This window comes from Clarias gariepinus, chromosome 13 (genome assembly GCF_024256425.1).
Source record: "Clarias gariepinus isolate MV-2021 ecotype Netherlands chromosome 13, CGAR_prim_01v2, whole genome shotgun sequence".
NCBI lineage: Eukaryota > Metazoa > Chordata > Actinopteri > Siluriformes > Clariidae > Clarias > Clarias gariepinus.
Window position 1 is genome coordinate 1,159,545 of NC_071112.1, and position 22,680 is coordinate 1,182,224.

Genomic DNA, 22,680 nt, shown 5'->3' on the forward strand with positions numbered 1-22,680 from the left:
TTAAAATAATTTTTAATGTACTCTAATAAAAAGACAGACACACATATTAACTCAGCAGTTTTATTAAAGTTCTTTAAGGCTTTGTAATAAAAGACGTTCGTTAACTTGCCTATTATTTACAAAAAATTTTATATAATCAACCAAAGAAATTACATAATGTTCTCTGATTAAAACACTAATCACTGACAACAACAAGGTGGCTTCATTAATTTACTTTAACCCAAAGTGAACCCCCCCCCCCCCCCCCAAAAAAAAAAAAAACAGTTGCTGCTTTAAAATAAACGAAATACTGAGATGATCTGTGGTTACACTGCAATACTGGATACCAAAGTAGTCATTCAGTGTAGCGCAGATTCTTCACAAATGTTACTTTCGTGACAACAGTATTATACTGACACCTTTACAGTTTGGTGTTCCATCAGAAAAAAACCAAATGAATATACTAAATTTAGCTAATAAAGCTTAAAAATTAAGTTTGGACATTAAAATGTATGTATCTACATTCTTCTATAGTATAGTGCATCTTGAGATACTTTTTCACATCCTTGTTCATTCCAGCAGATTGAGACTGTAAGCTTTGTAAAGATTGTCAGAGAAACTCCACCCTGAAACACACGACATGTTTAAACAGAAGTATTTGTGATGCATTTGATATGTCTGGCGCTGCATTTTTGGTAAACTCGTAATCAGTTATTGATTGTCTGTCTCTCTTGTGTTCAGTTCAGTTGGTGAAAGCTTTAATAAAGGTATTAACATTAAACTTTAAACACTGAATGCAAAGGGCATGGATGCTTTCTTTTTAATAGAGATGAACTAAGAGCGAATCCTCACTGGCCCTATTATGAAAGAGTAAGGTACTGTAAGAGACATTTAACCAAGGTGAAAATACAATCAGAATTTAATTACAGCATTCAATTAATCTGGGAAGAACATTAAATTCGTTTACGGTGGAGTTTTCCTTTAAATGTCTCTGTTGATGTTACACACACAGAGTTCCAGTTTAAAGACAATATCTATAAATCTTTGTCTGTATTAAGACTATAAGAACCTTTGGCTCGGTCTGGTTGTGAGACGGGTTCAGCAACAAATTTTTAAACAACAAACATGTCTACCGGTAAAGCTTGATTAAAAAAACAAATGAAGCGTAAGCTAATTATATTACGTAATTATATACGTAAAATATTTTCCTGCTTCATATGTATGGATGATTTGGACACATAAACAAAACAGAACTTTGTTCTTTATGTCTGCTTTGATTTACACCAGCGGCTTCAAACCCTTGTCCTGCACATTTAGGTATTTCCCCTGCTCCATCACATCCACTTCAATTAAGAAAAAAACTGTTACTGAGCTGATTAGTTGCATCAGATGTACTGGGAGCTGAGAAAACCCTAAAATTCTGGAGCAGGGTTGGGAACCACTGGTTAAGGCATGTGCTTGAATAAAAAAAAAAATGCAATGCACATCTATGCATTTAAAATAAAAACAAATATTGTAAAAGCTTCAGACCATAGAAATCATTTAAAGTTTGAAAACAGCTACAACAGTAACATACAGTAGCTAAGCAGTAACCGTACCTCCAGTTGATCAAACACAACTTTATCACGCTGTTGTGTAAGTAAAGCAAACGACAAACCAGCCAGAGACACACATACACTCACCCGCTTCTCGCACTGAGCCTTTTTACTCTTTCTGTTTAACATTCTGATGTGAAGTGATAATCTGAAGCTTTGTGTGTTGTGTCTTCGCCCATCTTTGTTGTTGTAGAAGGTTTTCAAAGTCGAACCTCCGTTAAAGCGAGAGCACATGAAGTAGAAACAATGCGGATGAAGCAAAAGCACAGATAAGATGAATATTCGAGCTCTTTGGATCATTAAGACTGCTTTAAGCCGTCTTTTCAACAACATGAATAAAGTAACAAGGAACCTCTCCTTGTCCTGGATTGTAGTGCTTGAAGTCACCAAATACTTTCTGCTTGCACTTTCCAAAGAATGCTGCCTTCAGCAGGCCCTTGAAGCTCTCCAGCTGGTGCGGGTAATAAGACAAGCGGAATTTACTGTAAGACAGAGAGACACAGGAAATTACGAGCTGATTCCTCTTATTATAAGTCAATCACAAATCCTGTTTTACTGCTATTCCTTATTCCACTATTAATAATTGTAAAGATCATAGTGGTTTTTAAACCGATACACCTGGTTTCCCAGTGTCTGCCTATAGGGCAAAGAGGAAGACGTTTTATACATCTGGATGTTCAATTAACAGAAAATGTTGGATATGGCTAATATGGGGAAGAAATGGTAGCATAAAATTTTAAAAACCGGGTTTACATGACCTCGTCCTTTCTCACCCAGGCTTTAGAACCAGCAACAGTGGAGTGATTTAACATGTATAGTGTTAAGGGCACAAAATTTAACTACATAATAATAATAATAATTTGTAAGTAATGTATGTATACACTCACTGGCCACTTCATTAGGTACACTGGTACACCTGTTCAGCGGTCAGGATGATCTGCTAAAGTTCAAACCGTGCATTACAGCAGGGAAGGAAGGTGATTTAAGTGACTTTAAGCGTGCCATGGTTGTTGGTGCCAGATGGGCTAGTCTGAATATTTCTAAAACTGCTAATCTACTGGGATTTTTGGGAACACACAAACACACACATTGCTATGGTTTACAGAGAATGATTTTACAGAAAAAATTCCTAGCGAGGTTGGTTCTCTGGGTGAAAATGCCTCATTGATGCCAGAGGTCAGAGGAGAACGGCCAGACTGGGTCGAGCTGATAGAAAGAACATAACTCAAATAACATCTCGTTGCAGCAGAGGTCTGCTGAATGCTGAAAACACGTGTTGTGCCTTGTGCCAGCTTGTACTGAAGACACGCACAACACATTGAACCTTATAGCAGATGTGCTGCAGAAGCAGCAGAAGACCACACCGGGTGCAGCTCCTGTCAGGAAACTGAGACTACATTTTACATCGGCTCACAAAAATTGTCTCAATTTCATTTATGTTTCTGCAAATGGCAGACACCCTTATCCAGAGTGAGTTTCATTTATTTTTATCTTATTACACATCTGAGGGTTAAAGGCCTAGCTCAAGGCCTGGTAGAGTGGGCAGTGGTGGCTCAGTTGGTTAAGGCTGTGGGTTACTGGGTTACTGATCGGAAGGTCGGGGGTTCAAGCCCCAGCATCGCCAAGTTGCCACTGTTGAGCCCTTGAGCAAGGCCCTTCACCCTATCTCCTCCAGGGGCGCTGTAAGCTGGCTGACCCTGCGCTCTGACCCCTGTTTCCTAATTGGGTTATGCGAAGAAGACATTTCACTGTGCTGTAAAGTACATGTGACAAATAATTTAACTTTTTTTTTTTTTTTTAACCTGGGACCTTCTAGACCATAGTTCACAAATCTACCCCTGCCCTACATTTCGTTAAATCATAATCTGTTAAACTGGCAAAACTGTTTAAGATATGAAGAATGTCTTTGCCGTTTATCTTGACATCATGCTGACCCTATTTGGTTTAAACCTGAGGTGTATGTTATACAGTAACTCGTTATAACTGTTGGGTGTGAATGCGCCAGTGTTTAAATTCCAAATACACTGAAGACTTCATGTGAGAAAACGAGCTTCTGGGCCGATTAATCTATAAACAATGCTACAATCTGGTTCTCTAAAACTCAAGCTTTCAGCTTCTTCCCTGAACATGACTGTACCTTGTCTCAGGTGCGTTCTGTGATCCATCAGGTTGTGGGATCTCCAGTGAGTAGTCCAGCGTCACCATGGTGGGCTTGTTGTTTACCCAGAGTACAGATGTGTCGATTTCTTGTTTCAAATCAGTCTATAGTACAATAAAGGGATTAAAATTAAGTTTGCAGATTTAAACAGCGGTGTACAAGTGTCTGGAAATGCTGCAAATTAAAATCCCACAGCGCCTAAACACAGTCAGGCCTGGGTTTAATTCTTTCTCATAGGTATTTTACTTTAGGTGAAGGAATCGATTGAAGCTGCTACCCGAGCACACGACAGACACGTCTGTAATTATAGGCGTTAGCTCCCTGGACTTGTCTCCACTACTTTTTTAAAACTGTAAATCAATTAATTAAGAAATGCACAGTGGGATGTGTTGTTAAAGGAAAGTAGTCAATGTAGAGATCTGGTGTGATGGAGACTGAATGGATGCAGAGTTCATTTAACATCAGATTAACTCATTCGTTGTAATTCTTCATCATTTATTCAGTAACAGCTACAGACAGGGGATGTGCACACTCCACAGAAATGCCCTTTCGCTATTTAACAAAAACTAAGGTTGAATTGTTAACCACAGAGCCCGTTATCTACACGTCTCTGCAAAACAGTCTCCAACTTTGTTGGTTGTTTTAAAAAGCTAGAATGAGTTTGATGAAATTATGTTGGAGCGACATTGACTTAATGGCGATGGGATAACGTAGACACAAAATGACTTGAATTAATACCAAACTGATGGTTTAAGCAAGATTTGGATTTGTGTGCTGGACCATAAGAGCACTTTCTATAGCAACAAACACCATATTACAGCTAAGATACTTTCCGAAAGGAAATGAAAGTGTGGGGTGACATTTACAACTCTAAGAGACATGTGACATGGGATACACACTGTGCGGGAATGTTGTGTCCGTTTCAATCTCTGATCAGAATTCTTAACACTGTTAGAAACTCAGGAGTCAGACTCAGTATGTGATCAGACGTTGTATGAATGAATGAATGTTCATACATAAAAGCTCAAAATAAAGATTAACAGTTATTTGTTTGGGGAAGTTGCATTCAGATCATTCATTCAACATTATCTCAACGTCATTTTCTGAAAGTCACGCTAACAATCAAAAGTAACATTGTCCCGATGATGGAAGTCCAACATTAGGCCTGAAACATGGTTCATGCAATTGCACAAACGCAAATGACAACCCGGTGCCAACGTGTGTCTCCGGTAAGTATACATAATGTGTACTGTTCCGTTCGGAGGTGATAAAGCTCAGTCCACAAGGTAAAAATAAAAGCTACTGACTGTTTGCATAATTACAATAATATACAAAGAAAAAAATATTAGCATTCTAGTGTTGTTTTATGCTATAGCGCTCCTAGTGGCAACGCTGAGGCTGCAGCTTGCACTTGTGTCCCGTTAGGATTTTTCAGATGACATAATACTGAGTAACATACAATTGTGTTGATTATTTGCAGGAAGTCCCTGACATATAGACATATACCTTACACATTTTGGATGAATAGGAATAGATCGCAATTCTCATTACAATACAGTGGAAAACAGCTTTGGGACAAAATCGGGTTTGTGATTTAAAGGCGCAGAGACAACATTTCACTGCGATTGTTTCCTAGGTACAGTTACAGTTTTTGGCCACATGATGGCAGTGTGGGGAAAGGGAACAGATAAGGCTGAGCGGATCCGTATGCTTTAAAATTTATATTTGTGTCAAAGGGTTACAAGACTCATTTTGTTAGACTTAAAAACAAATCGGACTTACGAACGCGCTCCCAGAACAGAACTTGTTCGTAAGCAGAGGACGACCTGTACACTTATTTAAAATGTATAAAATTGGTCACAGGATGAATCAACTGTATCTAAAAACATTTAGCTTTAATATTATTTTCTCAAATTTGATAGGGTTAAATTATAAGATTAAAATTAACATGAGATGCATCCTTTGAAGATTATATAAACATAACTAACTTACTATAACTAACTATACATGGAAATTTATGTTTATTATTCAAAAAATGAAAAAAATTGTGTTATAGTACTGTGGTATATGTATAAAAACACTTGAAATGTTGGTGTTAAAAAAATAATGAATTTCAGAATAATCAGGATGATGATATTAACCTCATCGTACATCCACCCACATCACATCTGTCATGTTTCATTCCTTCTTACAGAACTGACCTTATATCATAACCATAAGCTTCTTCAGTTTCATACAAGGATAAATTGAGTTTAGATGACGTTTCTCAACACTGAGAAATAAATACCTGGTAATAAATGTTCTTGCCCCGAGGAGCTTTTCCTGTCTCAAGGATGTGGTCGTAGTTACGGTGATCGATGATCAGGATTCCTCCAGGTCTCACCATGCTGGCTATGTTCTGCAGGGCCAGCTTCTGATCAGCCTGATCACCTGGAAGATATTTAATCAGTCAATCAATTACATCTACAGCCATTAATAAGCTCAATTAAACAGATAAATGTGCTTTACCTTTGAAATCTGGTAAATGAGCAAACGAGTTCCCCAGACAGATAACAGCATCGAATCCTTGTCCTGGCTTCTGAACATCGTCGGCTAGTGTAAGCCAGTTTGCCTCTTCGATTACTTTTAAAAAAAGATGAAACCCAGAGGATTAAACAAAGTCCACAGGACACATTTAAAGGCCTGCATGTTGTTCTATTAGGATTCTTCTCTCACCCCAGTTATCAAACGCCGGCTCTTTCCTTCTCTCCCATCTTTCCTTAAGTGCGTACTTCAGCATCTTATCACTGGCATCGACACTGACCACTTTGAATCCCTCCTCCAGCAGCATGATGGAGTCCACACTGTGAAAAGAAATGGTTTAGGCAACTGCATTGTACATATGAGATTTCAGAGTCACAAGCGAGGCAAATGATTTCTAGAGTTCAGTCTGAGATAAAAATTTACGACACAAAAAAACAAGCTAGTGCCTTTTATACAATATTTAATGTTACTAACAAAGTAATCTGTTTGGACAAAGGATATTCCACGAATGTCGATATAGAGCATAACAACACTGAGAGATTTAACGCCTGGGCGATGGCTAGAGACTCTGTTCATGGCTGCACTTAGTTTCCCAGAGTGCACCTCTGTATCTTGTTTTTGCATGTCATCACCTGTAGCTCGTTTAGTCTGGTGTATATATACATGAACAACACGCTGTCTCCTTGGTAATCGCTTCTGCTAACACAAGCTACAAAGCTAACTTACTTCTAACACAAAGCACAAAGTCATCTGTCCTAAGGACTTTTCTTACCCTTTGTTACAAGGTTCTGACACTGGAGACTCATGAAGTGCACTCTGGTTACACAGATGCCTCTTTAGAAAACGCTTCATTACCTAAATGATTACATGATGTTCTTTAATAAATAACATTTTGTGGCGTGGGCGGGGTTTCGACTGGCAACCATCATGCCTTGCGGGAGGGGTTGCTGTGTGTTCACCCTGTTGGGGAAAGTGTTTGGGTTAGTGGCTTCGGCCATGTTGTGTGTATGTGTGCTAGGTGTGTGTTCTATTAAGTGTTTTTGATTTATGCTAAGGCTAAATTGGATGTGGTTCTTTTATGAAGGTGTTGCTCATGCTATACAGTGCTGTGTGTAAATAAAGTACTCCCAGCCATTTGCATTGGGCAGCAAGGAAGCTCACTCGTCTCTCCAAGTTCCTTCTTAGTGGTTAAAAAGAATATTAATTGTTAGGTTTAACTGTCTCTCTGAAAGTTGTTACTATGGAAACAATAACATTAGTTCTATTAAAACAAGTGTATTAATGCCGTAATAACCTGTAATTTGGCTTGAAGCTGAAACTCCTTTCAGACTTGCTTTTTCAGAGCCTAATAAATCTATACTAAGGTGCTCTTTGGATTTGGTTTTCCATTTAGACTTTCACAGCAGCAAAATATTTTAAGAAACGTAGACAAAATTTATATACTGCTCTACAAAGGAATGTCTTGTATCTATGGACTGGGAATGTGTGAATTCCAAAATAACTGTGATAACACTGGAGGATGGAGAAACTGTTCGGCAGTTATAGCATCAGCCTCCTTACCTTTTAAACCCTGGATATTAAGATATTGAATTTAAATGATGATTAACCAACTCCAAGGATGATTCAACATGCTAAGTCACAGGCAGGAAGAGTACTTTAAATGTGGAACATAGCGGTGGGTAGAACTCCAGTGTTATTTTGTAAGTCACTCTGAATAAGAGCGTCTTCCTAAATGTAAATATATTTAAATCTTCCCAAATATAAATTTTTTAGAAGACAAGTGTCCTTTAAATGGAATAGATTTTGTCTGCAAAGCAAATAATTCTCTCTCACATGTAGAGTGAAGGTATTCTGAAGTCTCAATCTGAATCTGAAGTGTATTATGCAACCATTTTGGTGATTTTGGTGAGCTACAGTAGGTCGTACATAACAGTATAGTCTTAAACTTAATTCCAGGGAGACGCTAGGCCCATCATCTGGAAATTGCAAGTTCGATTCCAGAGTGACGCTAAAGCCCCTGAGAGCTGCCTGGCCACGATATATCATGGGAAGGACATACATGTAGTCCCCAACTTACGAACAAGTATCATTCCAGGAGCATGTTTGTAAGTCAGATTTGTTCTTAAGTCTGACAAAGTGAGTCCTATACACGTTTGACACGAATATACAATGTAAAGCATACCAGTCCACTTGACTAAATCATGTCCCCAAAACTGTAACCGCGCCTAAGGAAATTAATATCACAGTAAAATGTAACAGTGTTGTCTCTGCGCCTTTAAATCGTGAGGGGATCCCGGATGCCATTGTGTCTCAGAGCTTTTTTCCACTGTATTGGACTGTGAACTCAGGATTTGTTTTGTTCAGGATTTAACAAATTTAGCAATATTCGCCATCAAGACAGCTTTTGTTTATAATTCTAAATATTAGTATTTGGTGCTATTTATTTGTACAATGCACATGCTTAGTGTATTTTACAAAAATTAGTGTTTTTACACATACGCCAGCTAAAAAACCCAGTTGTACATCTCAGGGAAAAGTATGGGTGGGTTTTAATAGGCACCTCTGTTTGTCTATATCAGGGTGCAAAACTATTTGTGGCATTAATAGTTTAAGCCGAAATTTAAACCGTTTTATTAAGTGTATATTTATATTACTGTATTTTATTAATTTTGCAACATTTTCTAATGTAACTTGGGGTCGGTTTATTATTGATTATGTGCAAGATATGTTAATTACACTTAATAGAAGAATAGATTAGATTAGTATAGAAAACTGAGCCTTATTCCTAGATGGAGTGGGAAGTTGTTCTGTAGGTCAGATGAGAAGAAGACGTTCTGAATGTGAGGTGTTATAATGTACCATGTTATGCAGTAAATTATGTAAGTTATGCTGGTATTTGGTTTATTTTTAGTCCATGTGCCCCTTTCTCACTTCGATGGTGGCTCTGTCCCTGTTAAATCTGAAGATAGGGGACATTGTGACTTCATCAAATGTCTACATCATCGATTCAGTCAAATATCTTAGTACTGACGTGTAACGTAGTAAACACAAGCAAGCGAAAGCTTTTCTCGTAAACAAACTGTACTTTAATGTGAATGAGAGATCCACAGCAGTGTACATTTGAGTCAGAGGTGCTGTGTGCATGTGTGCGTGTGTGTGTGTGTGTGTGTGTGTGTGTGTGTGTGTGTATGTAAACAGCTGCTGTACATGAGGAACAGTATGAGTACAAGTTATTTTTAGGTCAGGTTAGTGTGTCACTGTTTTACTGGCAGAGGAGTCCGAGCCTGTCATCTATTAAACCATTTTATTCTCTTACTGAAAAAAACATTCCTTATTCAGCAAGCATAGTATCTTTAACTTTAGACACTTAGTAGCCGTCGTGGCATATTGAAGCAAAGTAAAATTAAAGGAAAAGTGCTCGCTGATTACAATAAACCAGTAAATAACAGTTTTCAGATGAGGTTAAAAGGTTTTCATAACAGGGAGCAAAACAATAGTAGAACACAGTGGGACACATAGGCAGCAGTAACGTTATAGAAATTATTACATTTACACTACAGCACTGATGAATTCTAGGGTTAGTAAATATTAAGTAGATATTTTCAAATCTGATTGGTTTGTAAATCCTTTTCAACAGTCAGAAGTAAAGCTGTAACTATTATTTCCACCAAGTAAACGTCTTCAAAAACTCGTGTTATAGATGCTTTACAATACTAAACACAAGCTGTTGTTTTTTTTAATTGTAATAAACCAGCTCAGGATGTGCTTTTATTTCAATATTAATAAATTTAAAAATTCAAATTATATTTACAATTAATATTTTATTAATTAAAATATTCTGACATTTTCCTTGGCCTCAGCACCATCACACAGCAGCAATGATGGTGTTGCATTACAGCTTCCTCAACCCTCTTTTCTTAAAGACTGACTTTCGTACTGAGAGAAATAACATTCAAAAGCTTTTTGTCCCCTTTAAATCTAATATGTTAATGATATTTTCATGCTGCACGCCAAAGTCAAGTTCCTAACACATTTGAACCAAGTGTTCAGTTATAGCTGACTTCATGATTTACGTGTAAAATTCTTCTTCATGTTTCTCAAGGTTTTTTTTTCCAATAAAATATTTGAGTAAATGCATGATGTTTATTACCTTTATCTGGAATACAGTACAAGATTTATGTGAAAACACTTTCAGTGCATTAAATAAAATTCTAAATGTCAGGTACTCGCCATCCAAACTTGTCTCATATTTTACTATTTCTTTAACAGTTTATCACAGGTCTCAGCCTCCGAGTGGCGCAGTGGTAAAGAGAGAGCTGATTGGCCGAGCTCTCTTAGAGGGGAGGGATGAGAGGTACTTTGTGCTCCCACATTAATTATGGCTTTACACCCAATGAGGGGCGTCTGTGAGTGCATGGAAGGAGCGGATAGCGCTGTCCTCCGAGTGTGTTACGTCATCCCCAATGGTGCGTGAGTGAGCAGCTCGTAAAGATGCGGTCGGCTGGCGTCACGTGGTTCGGCGGAAACACATGACAATCTTTGGCCCCCCGACTGAGTAGTAGTAGCCTTAATGTGGGAGCCCCCTAGTGACAGGGAGGAATTTGACACGACTAAATTAGGGAGTAAATTCGGGGGGGAAGAATAATAACAATAATTTAAAAAAAAAAAAGTTTATCACAGGTCTCAAAGCTCCCCTAAAGTGTATGTGTGTGTTTGTTTACGCTCCAGCTGAAATATGCCTAGATGATGCATTTTTTTTACACCACAATCTCCCTCTGTTCCACTCGCCCTTAAAACCTGCCGTTCCAATGTTTATGTAAAAGAGCTAATGCTGAGCCACGCCCTGTCAGAGAATCTAGCAACAAGCTGAGAGTCGAGCAACAAGCTGAAGGAGTGTATATTTTATATGGGGTCACATATAGGGGGAAAATCTGCTTTTTTAAGCACTGGCCAAGACCAAAATTAAAAACAGAGAAAAAGCAGGAAATGTGTTTTTTTCATTCAGGCTTTTCTCTTTGTGTACAGACAGACTGGAGACCCATCTGAATGTCTGTAAATAACTAAAAAGTGCATAATAGGTCCCCTTTAAATAAGATATTAGAAAGTGTAATTTAAGCACGTAAAATTTTAAAATTTAATAAAATTAGCTTTTCATAATTTTAATAGTTAAAAACTTTAAAATCATAATTTGCAAAAAAGGAAGGATTTGTCCATACATTCTGCTTTCCTCAAATACACTACTGACCTTTTATTTGGTATTTTTTTTAAGACACTCAGGGTCTTTTTTATGATTAAAAAATGAAAATTAAGGTTTTTAGTATTACAATATTAGTCAATAAAGTCTGGCTCGGGTTACCTTGTCCTGTATGAGCCCAAGAAAACTATATAAAAGTGTTACTATTAAAATAATGTGCATTTAAAGAGATGCACCGATTCCAGTATCAGTTGGATCTACAGATGTGTCCATTAGGAATGCGCGTGTTTTCCCGCGAGATGTTGCAATTTAGCATGCGGCGTGCCGCGACTTGTCACAACCAACATTCAGGGATTTAAATAAATGTGTTGTGCTTCACTAAATATACTCCGGATGGCGCATGGGAGGACTTTATCTAAAAGCCAGACCAAGTACAACGAAGAATTGTGTATAATTAGTTAGCCTAAAACTATATTGTTTCCAATGCTATAGCAAACATAAATTTTATTTTGTTTTACAATAGATCTTTCATAATGAATGTGCGTATATGATTGATGTAGGTGTGAAGTTATCAAAACCGGTTTCGCGGATGGGGGAATTGGCAGAATTGAGGGGTTTAAAACGAATTAACAAGACCAAACAGACGTCTCTGCCTAAAATGTATTTCGCAATTGTACTCTTGTCAATACTTGTACTCATAACATTTTTGTGAATTTTCTATGTTGATCCCAGAGTCGCTGACCCTCCTCCTGTCCAGCGGGTCTTAACGTAGACAATAATGATGAGAGAATGAAGTTAAGATATCCCTCGTCCCCCCAAAAAAACACTGCCGGAACAGAAATCAGGTCAGTGTGTGTTTTTTTCTCTATAAGTTTAATGTCAGCAAGTAAAGGAAAGGTTAAGCCTGCATTGTATCTCTCTCTCTCTCTAGTCTGTCTGTATTGCTAACGTACAACCTCATGGTCTGTCTCGTTTGCTCGTTACCTCACTCTTGTCCCTCTAGACAGACAGACAGACAGACAGGTACAATATACAGTACTGAAACTTGCGCATCTCAGATGCGCATATGCGTTTGTCGACGAGAGACAATCTGAAGCAAGATCCAGACACACGTTTCCTGTAGTGAAAAGGAAGTTGTGTTGTACAGTTGTTGTTGAAAATGTGTCTCTCGATGGAGAAAAAGTGTTTATAGTTAAGTATTATTTTCACTTATACAGAGCCAGTTTAAAAAAGGTTAGACAGAACACATTCCTTCCTGCACTCGTCCCATTGCACGATCTTACACCACCCGATGCTTACGTTTGAGGAACGTTAAAGGAGAGTGTGTTTAACTGTGACGAAATCTAAATGGTCTCCTGCAGGAGTCTTTATTCTGGGAATCCGGGTTGAGAATCTGCGAGAACAATATGAACTCTGCCTACAGTGAGGCACTGCACACACACACTTCCAACACTTATCCTTATTTGCCCGAGTAGCAGCTATTGGTTAGATAAGGGGCTAGAACTGTAATTATATTTATTAATAATCAAACAATAATTAGCAGTACAACTATAAGTGTTAACCTACAGAATGTACAGTATGATGTCACAACTGTTTCAGGGTGAAATACTGAGTCAAAGTAATAATGTATGTGCACACACACACCAAACACACACACACACACACACACACACATGCTTAGCTTATGGTTTCATCATCTATGAACAGTACAGTAGTTTTTACTTTGATGGGATAGTGTAATAATACAGCCAATCAACTTTTTTTTTTTTGTTTGTTTGTTTATTCTGCAAAGACTAAATATTTGGGAGGAAAAAATTCTGACAGTAAATAATCCACTTCATTCTTATATTATTATTGTTATTATTATTAATAGACTCACGACAAAGCGTGTAACGTGACTGCTGATGATGGGACCACGCACCAGTAATCTAATTAGATCTTAATCTGAACAAAAGAACAAACGGTGCATGTGGGAACTGTGAGTTTCGATCTGTCCATTCCAGGTAAAATAATAACAAGCAAAATTATCTTAAATCGGCCAATTAGACCAAATTCTGCTGACTGACAGCAGGGTCATTATAGAATAAAAAGGTTGTGATTAAATAATTTTGCCATTTTAAATACTAAAAAAATTATTGTTAAAGTAAGCGTGATAAAAATAAAAATAGTTATATTAATGAGAACAGTATTGTTTATAACATTGTTGTATTTAGAAACGTTTAAAACGTTGTATTTAGAGCTGAAGTCACTGAACTCTGCAGGACAAACTTTCTCAAAGTTTTTAGAAAAAACAGAGCAAACCTAAAAACGGTCACCTGTGGTTTCACACACTACCCAGATAAAGTATGCCAATGGTTAAGCTTTAAACAACTCGCTGTGTTGGAGACAAAGTCCATCGTCTGTGATCAGGGAGCCAAACTTTGGTCCTGTATATCTGGACTCCTGGACAATTTGGCAAATTTTCTATATAAAGACACCTTTGGTTCAGCTTATCAGGTCATGACTGTGTACAGTAAGTTATACCAGTGGTTATTTACATTTAGCTTACCTGAACACACTAATGTGACCTGTTAATTCAATCAGACATATTATATTTCCACTAAACCATCACACTCATACGTGGTTCTTCTTCAGTCTTGTGCCACAAATTTGGAAGCACCGGACTGTACTGCGTGTCTCATCATGATGTAGCATTAAACTTTTCCTTTACTGAAACTTAGAGGACTGAACTTGTTCCAGTTTGAGAATGCCACTGTGCACAAAGCGGCTCCAGTAGGACCCAGTTTGCCAGGGCTGGAGTGGAAGAACTCAAGTGGTCCGAACAGAACCCTGACCTCAGGTCCAGTTAGTTCTTTTGGAATGAACCGTAAGCAGAACACACCCCAGCCCTCCTTACTTTATATCACTGCCTGACCTCATAATGCTGTTGTGGCACAAATCCTCACAGTCATGCCCAAAAATCTAGTAGTAACGCTTCCTAGAAGAGTGCAGATTATTATAAAGGTAAAAGGGAGAAGGGCGGGGTTTGTCTATTACAGGATGTACATGATGGTGTGATGGTCAGTTGTTTACATTTTCACATAAATAAGGACAAACTGTACTTTGGAACATGGACAACCAATAACACACACACACACACACACACAGACATATCAATACTATTTCATTTCATACCCCATTTTTCAATCATACTGCTGTCACTTCCATATTGTTACACTTTTATACATCAGAGTTTATAATTTCTTATTGTACATTCTGTAAATCCTGTATAATTTGTAGCCTTTAATCTTTATAATTGTTATATATTTTTAAAATACTTATTCTTATATTATTTTTATTCTAAAATTCTATTTGATTGTACTCTCACTTACAGAGAAAGCTTTCTTATTTTTTAGGGCTCGGGCAGTCGCATAAGCATTTTGGTGGGAATTGAACCCAGGGCCTTCGGCGTGGCAGGTGAGAAACCAACCACTGAGCCACCAATGCCCACGGCTGTGTGTATGTGACAAATATAGTTAGAATTTGATTTGATTTTGGTCAGGTGACTGCAAACGTTTGCCCGTATCATGTCAGAGCAATGAACCAGATCTAGGAACAAGTGGCAGACACCCAGAGCAGGATTTTCAAGTTCTGGAAAGTAGAGCCTCTCATTTTAAGTGTTTAAGTGCCTCTGGTGGTAGTTGATGATCAAGTGGTTTCAAGTCTAGTGTCAAGTTCTACAGGAAGGCCATGACCCCTGTCTGCTCCAGGGTTGTGGGGGTGTAGGGCCAGATCATGTCTCTGACCCTGGGCTTTGACCCCGGCCTCCTGACATGACAGGATGTGTAAAGAGAAGACAGACACCTCCCATGTGTCAACGGCTCTCTTCTTTTTTTAATTTCTTTACTGTTGCATTATATGTCATGTTATATATAAGGGTCAGTGTACAGCCGGGGGCCAGGAGTTTTGAGAATGACACAAATATTAATTTTCAAAGTCTGCTGCTTCAGTGGTTTTTGATCTTTGTGTCAGATGTTACTCTGGTAAACTGAAGTATAATTCCAAGCATTTCATATGTGTTAAAGGCTTTTGTTGACAATTATATTAAGTTTTCTACAAAGAGTCAATATTTGCAGTATTGATTCTTTTCTTTATCAAGACCTCTGCAATTCACGCTGACATGCATCGACTTCTGGGCCACACCCTGACTGATGGCTCAGCCCTTTCTTACATAATCAATACTTGGAGTTTGTCAGAATTTGTGTGTTTTTGTTTGTCCACACACCTCTTACTACCTCAGCACCCTATTTTATGTTCTGATATGTCGTTGTTGTCGCACTGTCACTTTGTTGTTGCTCATTTGCACGTGCACTTTATCTTGTCTGTTGTCTGTAAAACCTGTAGATAGTCTTCCTTAGTTAGTTAGTTTTAGTTAGTTTTTGTTAATTTATGTTGTAATTTATGTTAGGACTATCTGTCCTGTCTCTGCTAGCCAGCTAACTAGGCCTCTTAGTTAGCTAGTTTAGCTTCTCTGTTAATTTATGTTGTTAGGTTATGTTGCATGTAGCACCTTGGTCCTGGAGGAACGTTGTTTCGTTTCACTGTGTACCAACTGTATATGGTTGAAGTGACAACAAAGCCTACTAGAACTTGAACTTGAACTCTTGAGGATCGACCACATGTCTTAATGAGTTTAAGATCTGGTGAGTTTCCTGGACATGAACCTAAAATTTCCATGTTTTGTTCCCTCGGCTCCATCATGCTGGAAAAAGCATTGTTCATCACCACACTGTTCTTGGATGGTTCCTCTCAGAGGATATTTTTTGTTCCATTCCTTATTCATGGCTGTGTTCTTAGGCAAAATTCTGAGTGAGCCCCGTCCCTTGGCTGAGACGCGACCTCACACATGAATGGCCTCAGGATGCATTACTGGTGGCATGACACAGGACTGATGGTGGCGCTCACCTTCACACATTCCAAGAAGCCACTTTACTTTCGAGTCAGGATTGGACTGCTGAGAAGAACAGGTGAGTGCTACCATCAGTTTAACAGTAAAGCATCCTGAGACCATTCATGTGTGGGGTCGCTTACATTTACATTTACATCTAGTCATTTGGCAGATGCTCTTATCCAGAGCGACTTACATTTTTATCTAATTACACATCTGAGCAGTTGAGGGTTAAGGGCCTTGCTCAAGGGCCCAACAGTGGCAACTTGGTGGTTGTGGGGTTTGAACCTGGGATCTTCCGCTTCTCAGCCAACGGAGAACACAGAGAACGGTACAAAAACATTCTCCGAGAGCAACTTCTCCCAGGAGAGGTTTGGTGATGAGCAATGGCTTTTCCAGCACGATGGAGCTCCACGCTATAAAGCAGAAGTAATAACTAAGTGGCAACAAAAATGGCCAGGAAACTCCTCAGACCTTAATCCTATTGAGAACTTGTGGTCAAGTTGATTGACAGCATGCCAGGGCGAATAGCACAGGCACAGTGTGTGAGGATCCTCTAGTGTGTGTGTGTGTGTGTGTGTGTGAGTGAAGAGCTCATGAAATGTACAGATGCTGAGGGATTGCATCATCAGGAATCACAATGGTGTGTGTATGTGTGTGTGTGTGTGAGAGAGGATTTACCCAGTGCCACAGGCTACATCCAGCACCACCTGACAGCCCTGCAGTTTGAGCAGAGACACCACCCAGCTGCGGTACTCCTCGGTGCGGCTCTTCGTGTCCCCGATGTACCGCTGCCACACTCTGGCCGCCTTCCCGTCCGCGTACTGATCCGGCAGGCCGACAGCGGCCACACCGAGGGAGCGAGTCCGGTAAATACTGTCGACCATCCTGTCTTTATTAGCAGTAAAACGATAGTAATACGGTTACACTGACAGGACCTGCTGCGCGGTAACGGAGAAATCTGCTTTATATTCTCTCGCGCGCACGCACGCACACACACGCGCGCGCGTTCACTCCGCCCCCTACAGCAACGCAGCTGTCTTTTAATACGGAAGCGAACTCACAGGAACAACTTTAAACCAATCAGATTCCAGGGTTTCCTCACGCCCACATTTTGATTGGTCAGACCCGCCGTGACGTTTCTCAAGGAAACGTGGCTCCGCCTTATTTGTTCTTTCATCATGTTGCTGTTGACAGCTGGGTGCCACGTGCAGCCACAACGCAAATAAAAAGCGCAATGAACTCGGTCTTTATGCGAATATACTAGATACATTATTAAGTGTTTATTAAATGGTTTAAATGCCTTGAATGAATGTGCATATTTACGGCACAAGTAAACACACCTCCAGCATTGAAATAATGATAAAAAAAATGTATTAACGGATTTTTGTACTAATAAAGTATATTATTAAGTGTTAATGACTTTGTGAATATGACCTCATTAATCAAATGTAAAGAAATGAAATACTGTTTTGGAAAAATAAACAAGAAGACATGCGCCTGTAAAATGTGCAATTATCCAATTTTCTTAAAATTTGTAAAAAGCATGAAAAAAAACAAATATTGTTTAAGCTATGGCATGTAAACGACATCGTGACTGAGCAACGTACAGTATGTGATTTGCGGGCCTTATACCACGAGAACCACATCCATGGCACCCAAAATAACCAATTCTATTTCCCCAAAAGAAAAGCGGAAAGAAGGGCAACCACGCGTAACATGATGCCGGACCTTCATGGACGATCTCTGTGCACTTGGTATTTCATGGAACGAGGCCGAAGATGTTGCTGCAAACCATTCGTGCTGGAGAAACCTCGCCACAGAATGTCTAAGTAATGGTCTAAGTTTAGGGATAGCGCTGTGGTTACTGATCAGAAGGTCAGGGGTTTAAGCCCCCAGCACCACTGTTGAGCTCTTAACCTTATCTGCTCCAGGGACCAGGGATATGAACCAGGGTATCCAGGCTGACCCTGCGTTCTGACCCCAGCTTCGTAACAGGGATATGCGAAAAAATTATTTCACTATGCTGTAACGTACAAATGATAAATAATTTAATCTTTATCTTAAGTGCCCAAGAAAACCTTTTTAAAGTCCTGACTCTTGATCTAGATTGTTCACGTAATTAGCCTCCTGTCAGTCATTTTATAGATGCTGTAGATCCTGTGGTGGACTTTCCTCCACTTTATTTGTTCTTTCATCATGTTACTGTTGACAGATGTACACCACGTACAGCCATAACACAAATATAAAGCTTAATAAGGTCGGTCATTATCTTAATATATAAGATACATTATTAAATGTTTATTAAATGGTTTAAACGCCTTGAAGGAATGTATGTATTTACTGCAGAAGTTAACACACCTCTAGAATTGAAATAATAATTTGTTGCATCCCTTTTTTACTAATGGCCAGGAGCAGAACAGGAATGGGAGGTGGACTTACATCTATGTTATTTCTTCAATTAATTAGACCTAAACAAACAAACAAAAAAAACAGGAACTGGATAACACAAATACCTCATGAAGACTCTTCTGTGGTGGAAAACTTATTGTCTAAGTTGTACAGAATATACAAAAGCTCACTTGTTTTTTTTTTGTTTTTTTTTAAGTTTATGGTTTGTTTATGTAGTAAGTAAGGTAAAGTGTTATTTTAATGGTGGCACATGCACAAAATTAGGTTGCGCATGACAACATTTCTAAAATTTAGCGTATTCCCTTTATACACTCGGCACAGTAAACCTAATGATTTATTCTCGTTTCAACACTTTTTCCTCAGGATTCAAAGAATTTAATGATTTTTACTAGCCAGTAGAATTTGTCTTGAGCTAGTAGTCATTAAAATATTGAGTTTGTTTCATAAAAATGTGTATAGGGTATGTATATTCTAAATATAGAATCATTACAGATAGTATAGCAGATTTTCTAACAAATTTTTGAAACCCTGTCTACAGTATAAAATTACACTGATATATGGTTTAGTTTTTGGAACTGACATCAGGTTAGTTGTTAATATATATATATATATATATATATATATATATATATATATATATATATATATATATATATATATATCCGTATAATACACTGATTAATATCACTGATTGATAATGTACTTTGTCTAATTCCGGATTTCCTTAAGATGCTTTATAGCAGGAGGTAAAGGAAACTTACTAGAGTAAAACTAAAATCCTCTTAAAGATTAACCATTAAAAATATTATAGGTGCCTCGTGTAAAACTCAGGGGGAGAGTTAGACTTTATTGCAGGGGTTAAATGAAATATCAACAAATCATAAACTGGGTAGAAGGTCAAGGCACTGATTATCCAGATAAACATTAAAGGGCAAAATCCAACAGTACAATAATAAACAAACCAAGGGTCATAGACAAGAAATTAATGCCAGGAAACAATTGGCAAGACCTTGTAGTGAGGTAGATCATGAACAGTGGACATCAAAGTACAAAAACCTCGTACTTAAGAGAAAGGAGAGATAACGTGCTAAACCCCTGGAGTAAATTAAAGTAAACTATTACATTTTATCATAAAGCATGTTTTTAATGGCTCATTAAAAGTGCTATAAAAATTAACTTTTGATTTGATTTACAGTATTTATTAAGTTAGTTCTTTTCTAGAGCAGTAAAGGGCAAGCCTGTCTAAAATGCAGGATATGAATAAATTCTATCATTATTCAAGCAGACTAATAATTTAAACTAAGTTGAGTCTAAAAAGCCATTTCAAGCTATTTTTTGTTCAGTTAAAAACAAAATGTTTTTAACTGAGCAAATGTGCTGATGAGTAATGTGTGTCATGCTTCAGAAATGAATTAGTTACAAGTAGAAAAGTTCTTCTATACAGAAGCCCACTATCCATGAAGAAGTCTTTAAATAGTCCAGGATGTTTATATTTATGGCATTTGGCAGACATCCTTATCCAGAGCGGCTTACGGAAATGCTCGGAAGTGTCTGTCAATAACTACATCTTGATACTGGTTCACTAGGTCACAGACTAAAAGAAATATCAGCCTAAAAACTCTTTCTGAAATGTAGAATAGTAGAACATACAAACAACATAAGATTTTGCTTAAATAAAGTAGTAATTTAATGACTCCATAAAGATATTTATTATTATTTTTTATTATTATTATTTTTTTTTTATTATGATTATATAAGCATTTAGTCATTATTTGAAAACAACCAGCTGAAAAAAAATCAGTTAATAAATGTTATATTTTCATGTGACCTTTTTGTAATAGATATAATTCATTTATAATGTGTATGTGTTAAAAGCAAATAAACATAAGACAAAAATAAGTTCACTTTTATTAAATTAATTCCTTGATTCTGATCTTATCACCTAAGCAGGCTACAGTACATTTATCTTATAAGTTTAGGTTGTACCAGCCTATACAGAGTTCTGTTTAAGATTTGAAGAAGTAAAAGCCTTAATAAGTAACTGTATATTTTAATAAGTGACTGTATATGAGCATCCAATATCTATAAGGAGGGAACTTGAGACATCTCCTAGGTCAGTTTGGTGTGGTCTTGTTTGCTTTAGATAACTGGGTGATCTAAAGGAATGAGAAGGCATAGTGCTGGTAACGAAAGTTAGAATAAGTAAGATTGGTTAGATTAATTATGCAATTTGATGAAGTAAACATGTTCCCACAAGATCCCACACTATAGCCTGCTCTTCTACCTTTACTCTTAAACCAGTCTACTTTATTGCTTAAGGTTTTCTTTTGTAATACAAATTTTTATAAATTACACAGGATGTGCAGAATGTGCAGTAAAAAGAGCATAAAAGGGTAAAGATATGGCATATGTCTATGACAGCAGTGATATTGTCTGTGAAATTAGCTCTTTTTATCTTTTTCTCAATCTTTACCCCACCTGGGTAGTCCACTCTGCGCCATTTCACCAGAGTATTGCCCTCCTGGCTGGCTCACCAAATGTGTGTAGAATTATCAAATGAAGGTTTGAGGATAAGCAAGAAACAAAACACACAAATTTTTTTAAACTAAATCAATAAAAATGGCGCAAAGTGTAAAGGTAAAAAGAGCTCATTTAAAGGTAAGCAAACGTTGCATTAGTTATTTCCCTGCAGTGGTACATATTCTTACTCTTTAACATGGAAAATATCACTGCTGCTGACAGACACATCACTTCAATCAATACTTCGTGTTTCACTCATACTGCTGACTCACTCATATCTTTTCCCTTTTATACCCTTTTTTATTGCACATTCCGCACATCCTGTGTAATTTCTACATTTTTTTATTTTTATTTTAAATCTTTTACTGTAAATTTGTAGATTTTGTACAATTCTTTTAATTTTAATTGATTTTCTTTCATTAGTGCAATGTTTCTTAATCTTTCTATTCTATCCTATCTTTCCATTTCAGATCACGAACAGTCGTACAAGCATTTCACTGCATATCATGTTTGTGTATGGTTGTGTATGTGACAAATAACATTTAATTCAAATTCAAATGTATTTAATTTCTAGTGTTACATTTACGGCATTTGGTAGACACCCTTATCCAGAGCGACTTACATTTTTTATCTCATTAAACATCTGAACAGGTGAGGGTTAAGGGCGTACTCAAGGGCCCAACAGGGGCAACTTGTTGCTTGTGGGATTTTGACACGTTCCTAAAGGATAAACAACAAAGCAACAAACTGAAAAGAGTCGAAGGTGAGCAGGTGGTGTAAAATAGTCTCCTTGTCTGTAGTGAGTGGTGTGGAGCTGAAGTGATAAGCAGCCTCACTGCCCGCTTGGTGGTTAAAATTCCCGACATCAGAGAACACGTATGCAGTTCAATAGTTTCTACTCCAGTAAAGGCTTTACACGGGTCTCAGCTCACCGGACTGTATTTCTATTGTTCACATAAAGGCTTTGTGTTTATTATTGTGTTGTGCTTGTTGTGTCATCAAGTTTTTAGTCATTATAAAAAGTCATTATATTGTGCTTTTGGTGTTGTCATGTTTTTTTTTTCGTAAAGTAATAGTGTGTAAGAAAGGAAGAGAGTGAATGGGATTATGTGTGTGTGTGTGTGTGAGAGAGAGAGAGAGAGAGACAGGAGACACAAAGGCATAGACATAGACATGATCCTGTCACTGGTTTGCTGGTGTGTACTGTAGTTTGTGATCAGCGTGGTTGTGTTAATGTCATGTGGTGTTAATGTTATGGCTGATTGGTATATGATTACACTCTCTGAAGGTATCCTTCATGACTGCATTTCACCTGACCTGTCCTGCAACTCAATACTCCGGAGCGACAATGTGTTCTTTGTAGACAGCTCCT

At 37.8% G+C, this 22,680-nt stretch overlaps 1 protein-coding gene across 1 annotated transcript; it reads right to left on the reverse strand.

Moving 5' to 3' along the window:
• Positions 1 to 241: 241 nt before the first annotated feature.
• Positions 242 to 17,377, reverse strand: gnmt (glycine N-methyltransferase). The gene is made up of 6 exons (XM_053510612.1): positions 17,058 to 17,377; positions 6,448 to 6,575; positions 6,241 to 6,354; positions 6,020 to 6,162; positions 3,712 to 3,836; positions 242 to 2,056 (listed from the first exon to the last, which is right to left on the reverse strand). The coding sequence occupies exons 1-6, from the start codon at positions 17,261 to 17,263 to the stop codon at positions 1,885 to 1,887; spliced, it is 888 nt and encodes a 295-aa protein (XP_053366587.1). The 5' UTR covers positions 17,264 to 17,377; the 3' UTR covers positions 242 to 1,884.
• Between the last annotated feature and the right edge of the window lie 5,303 nt (positions 17,378 to 22,680).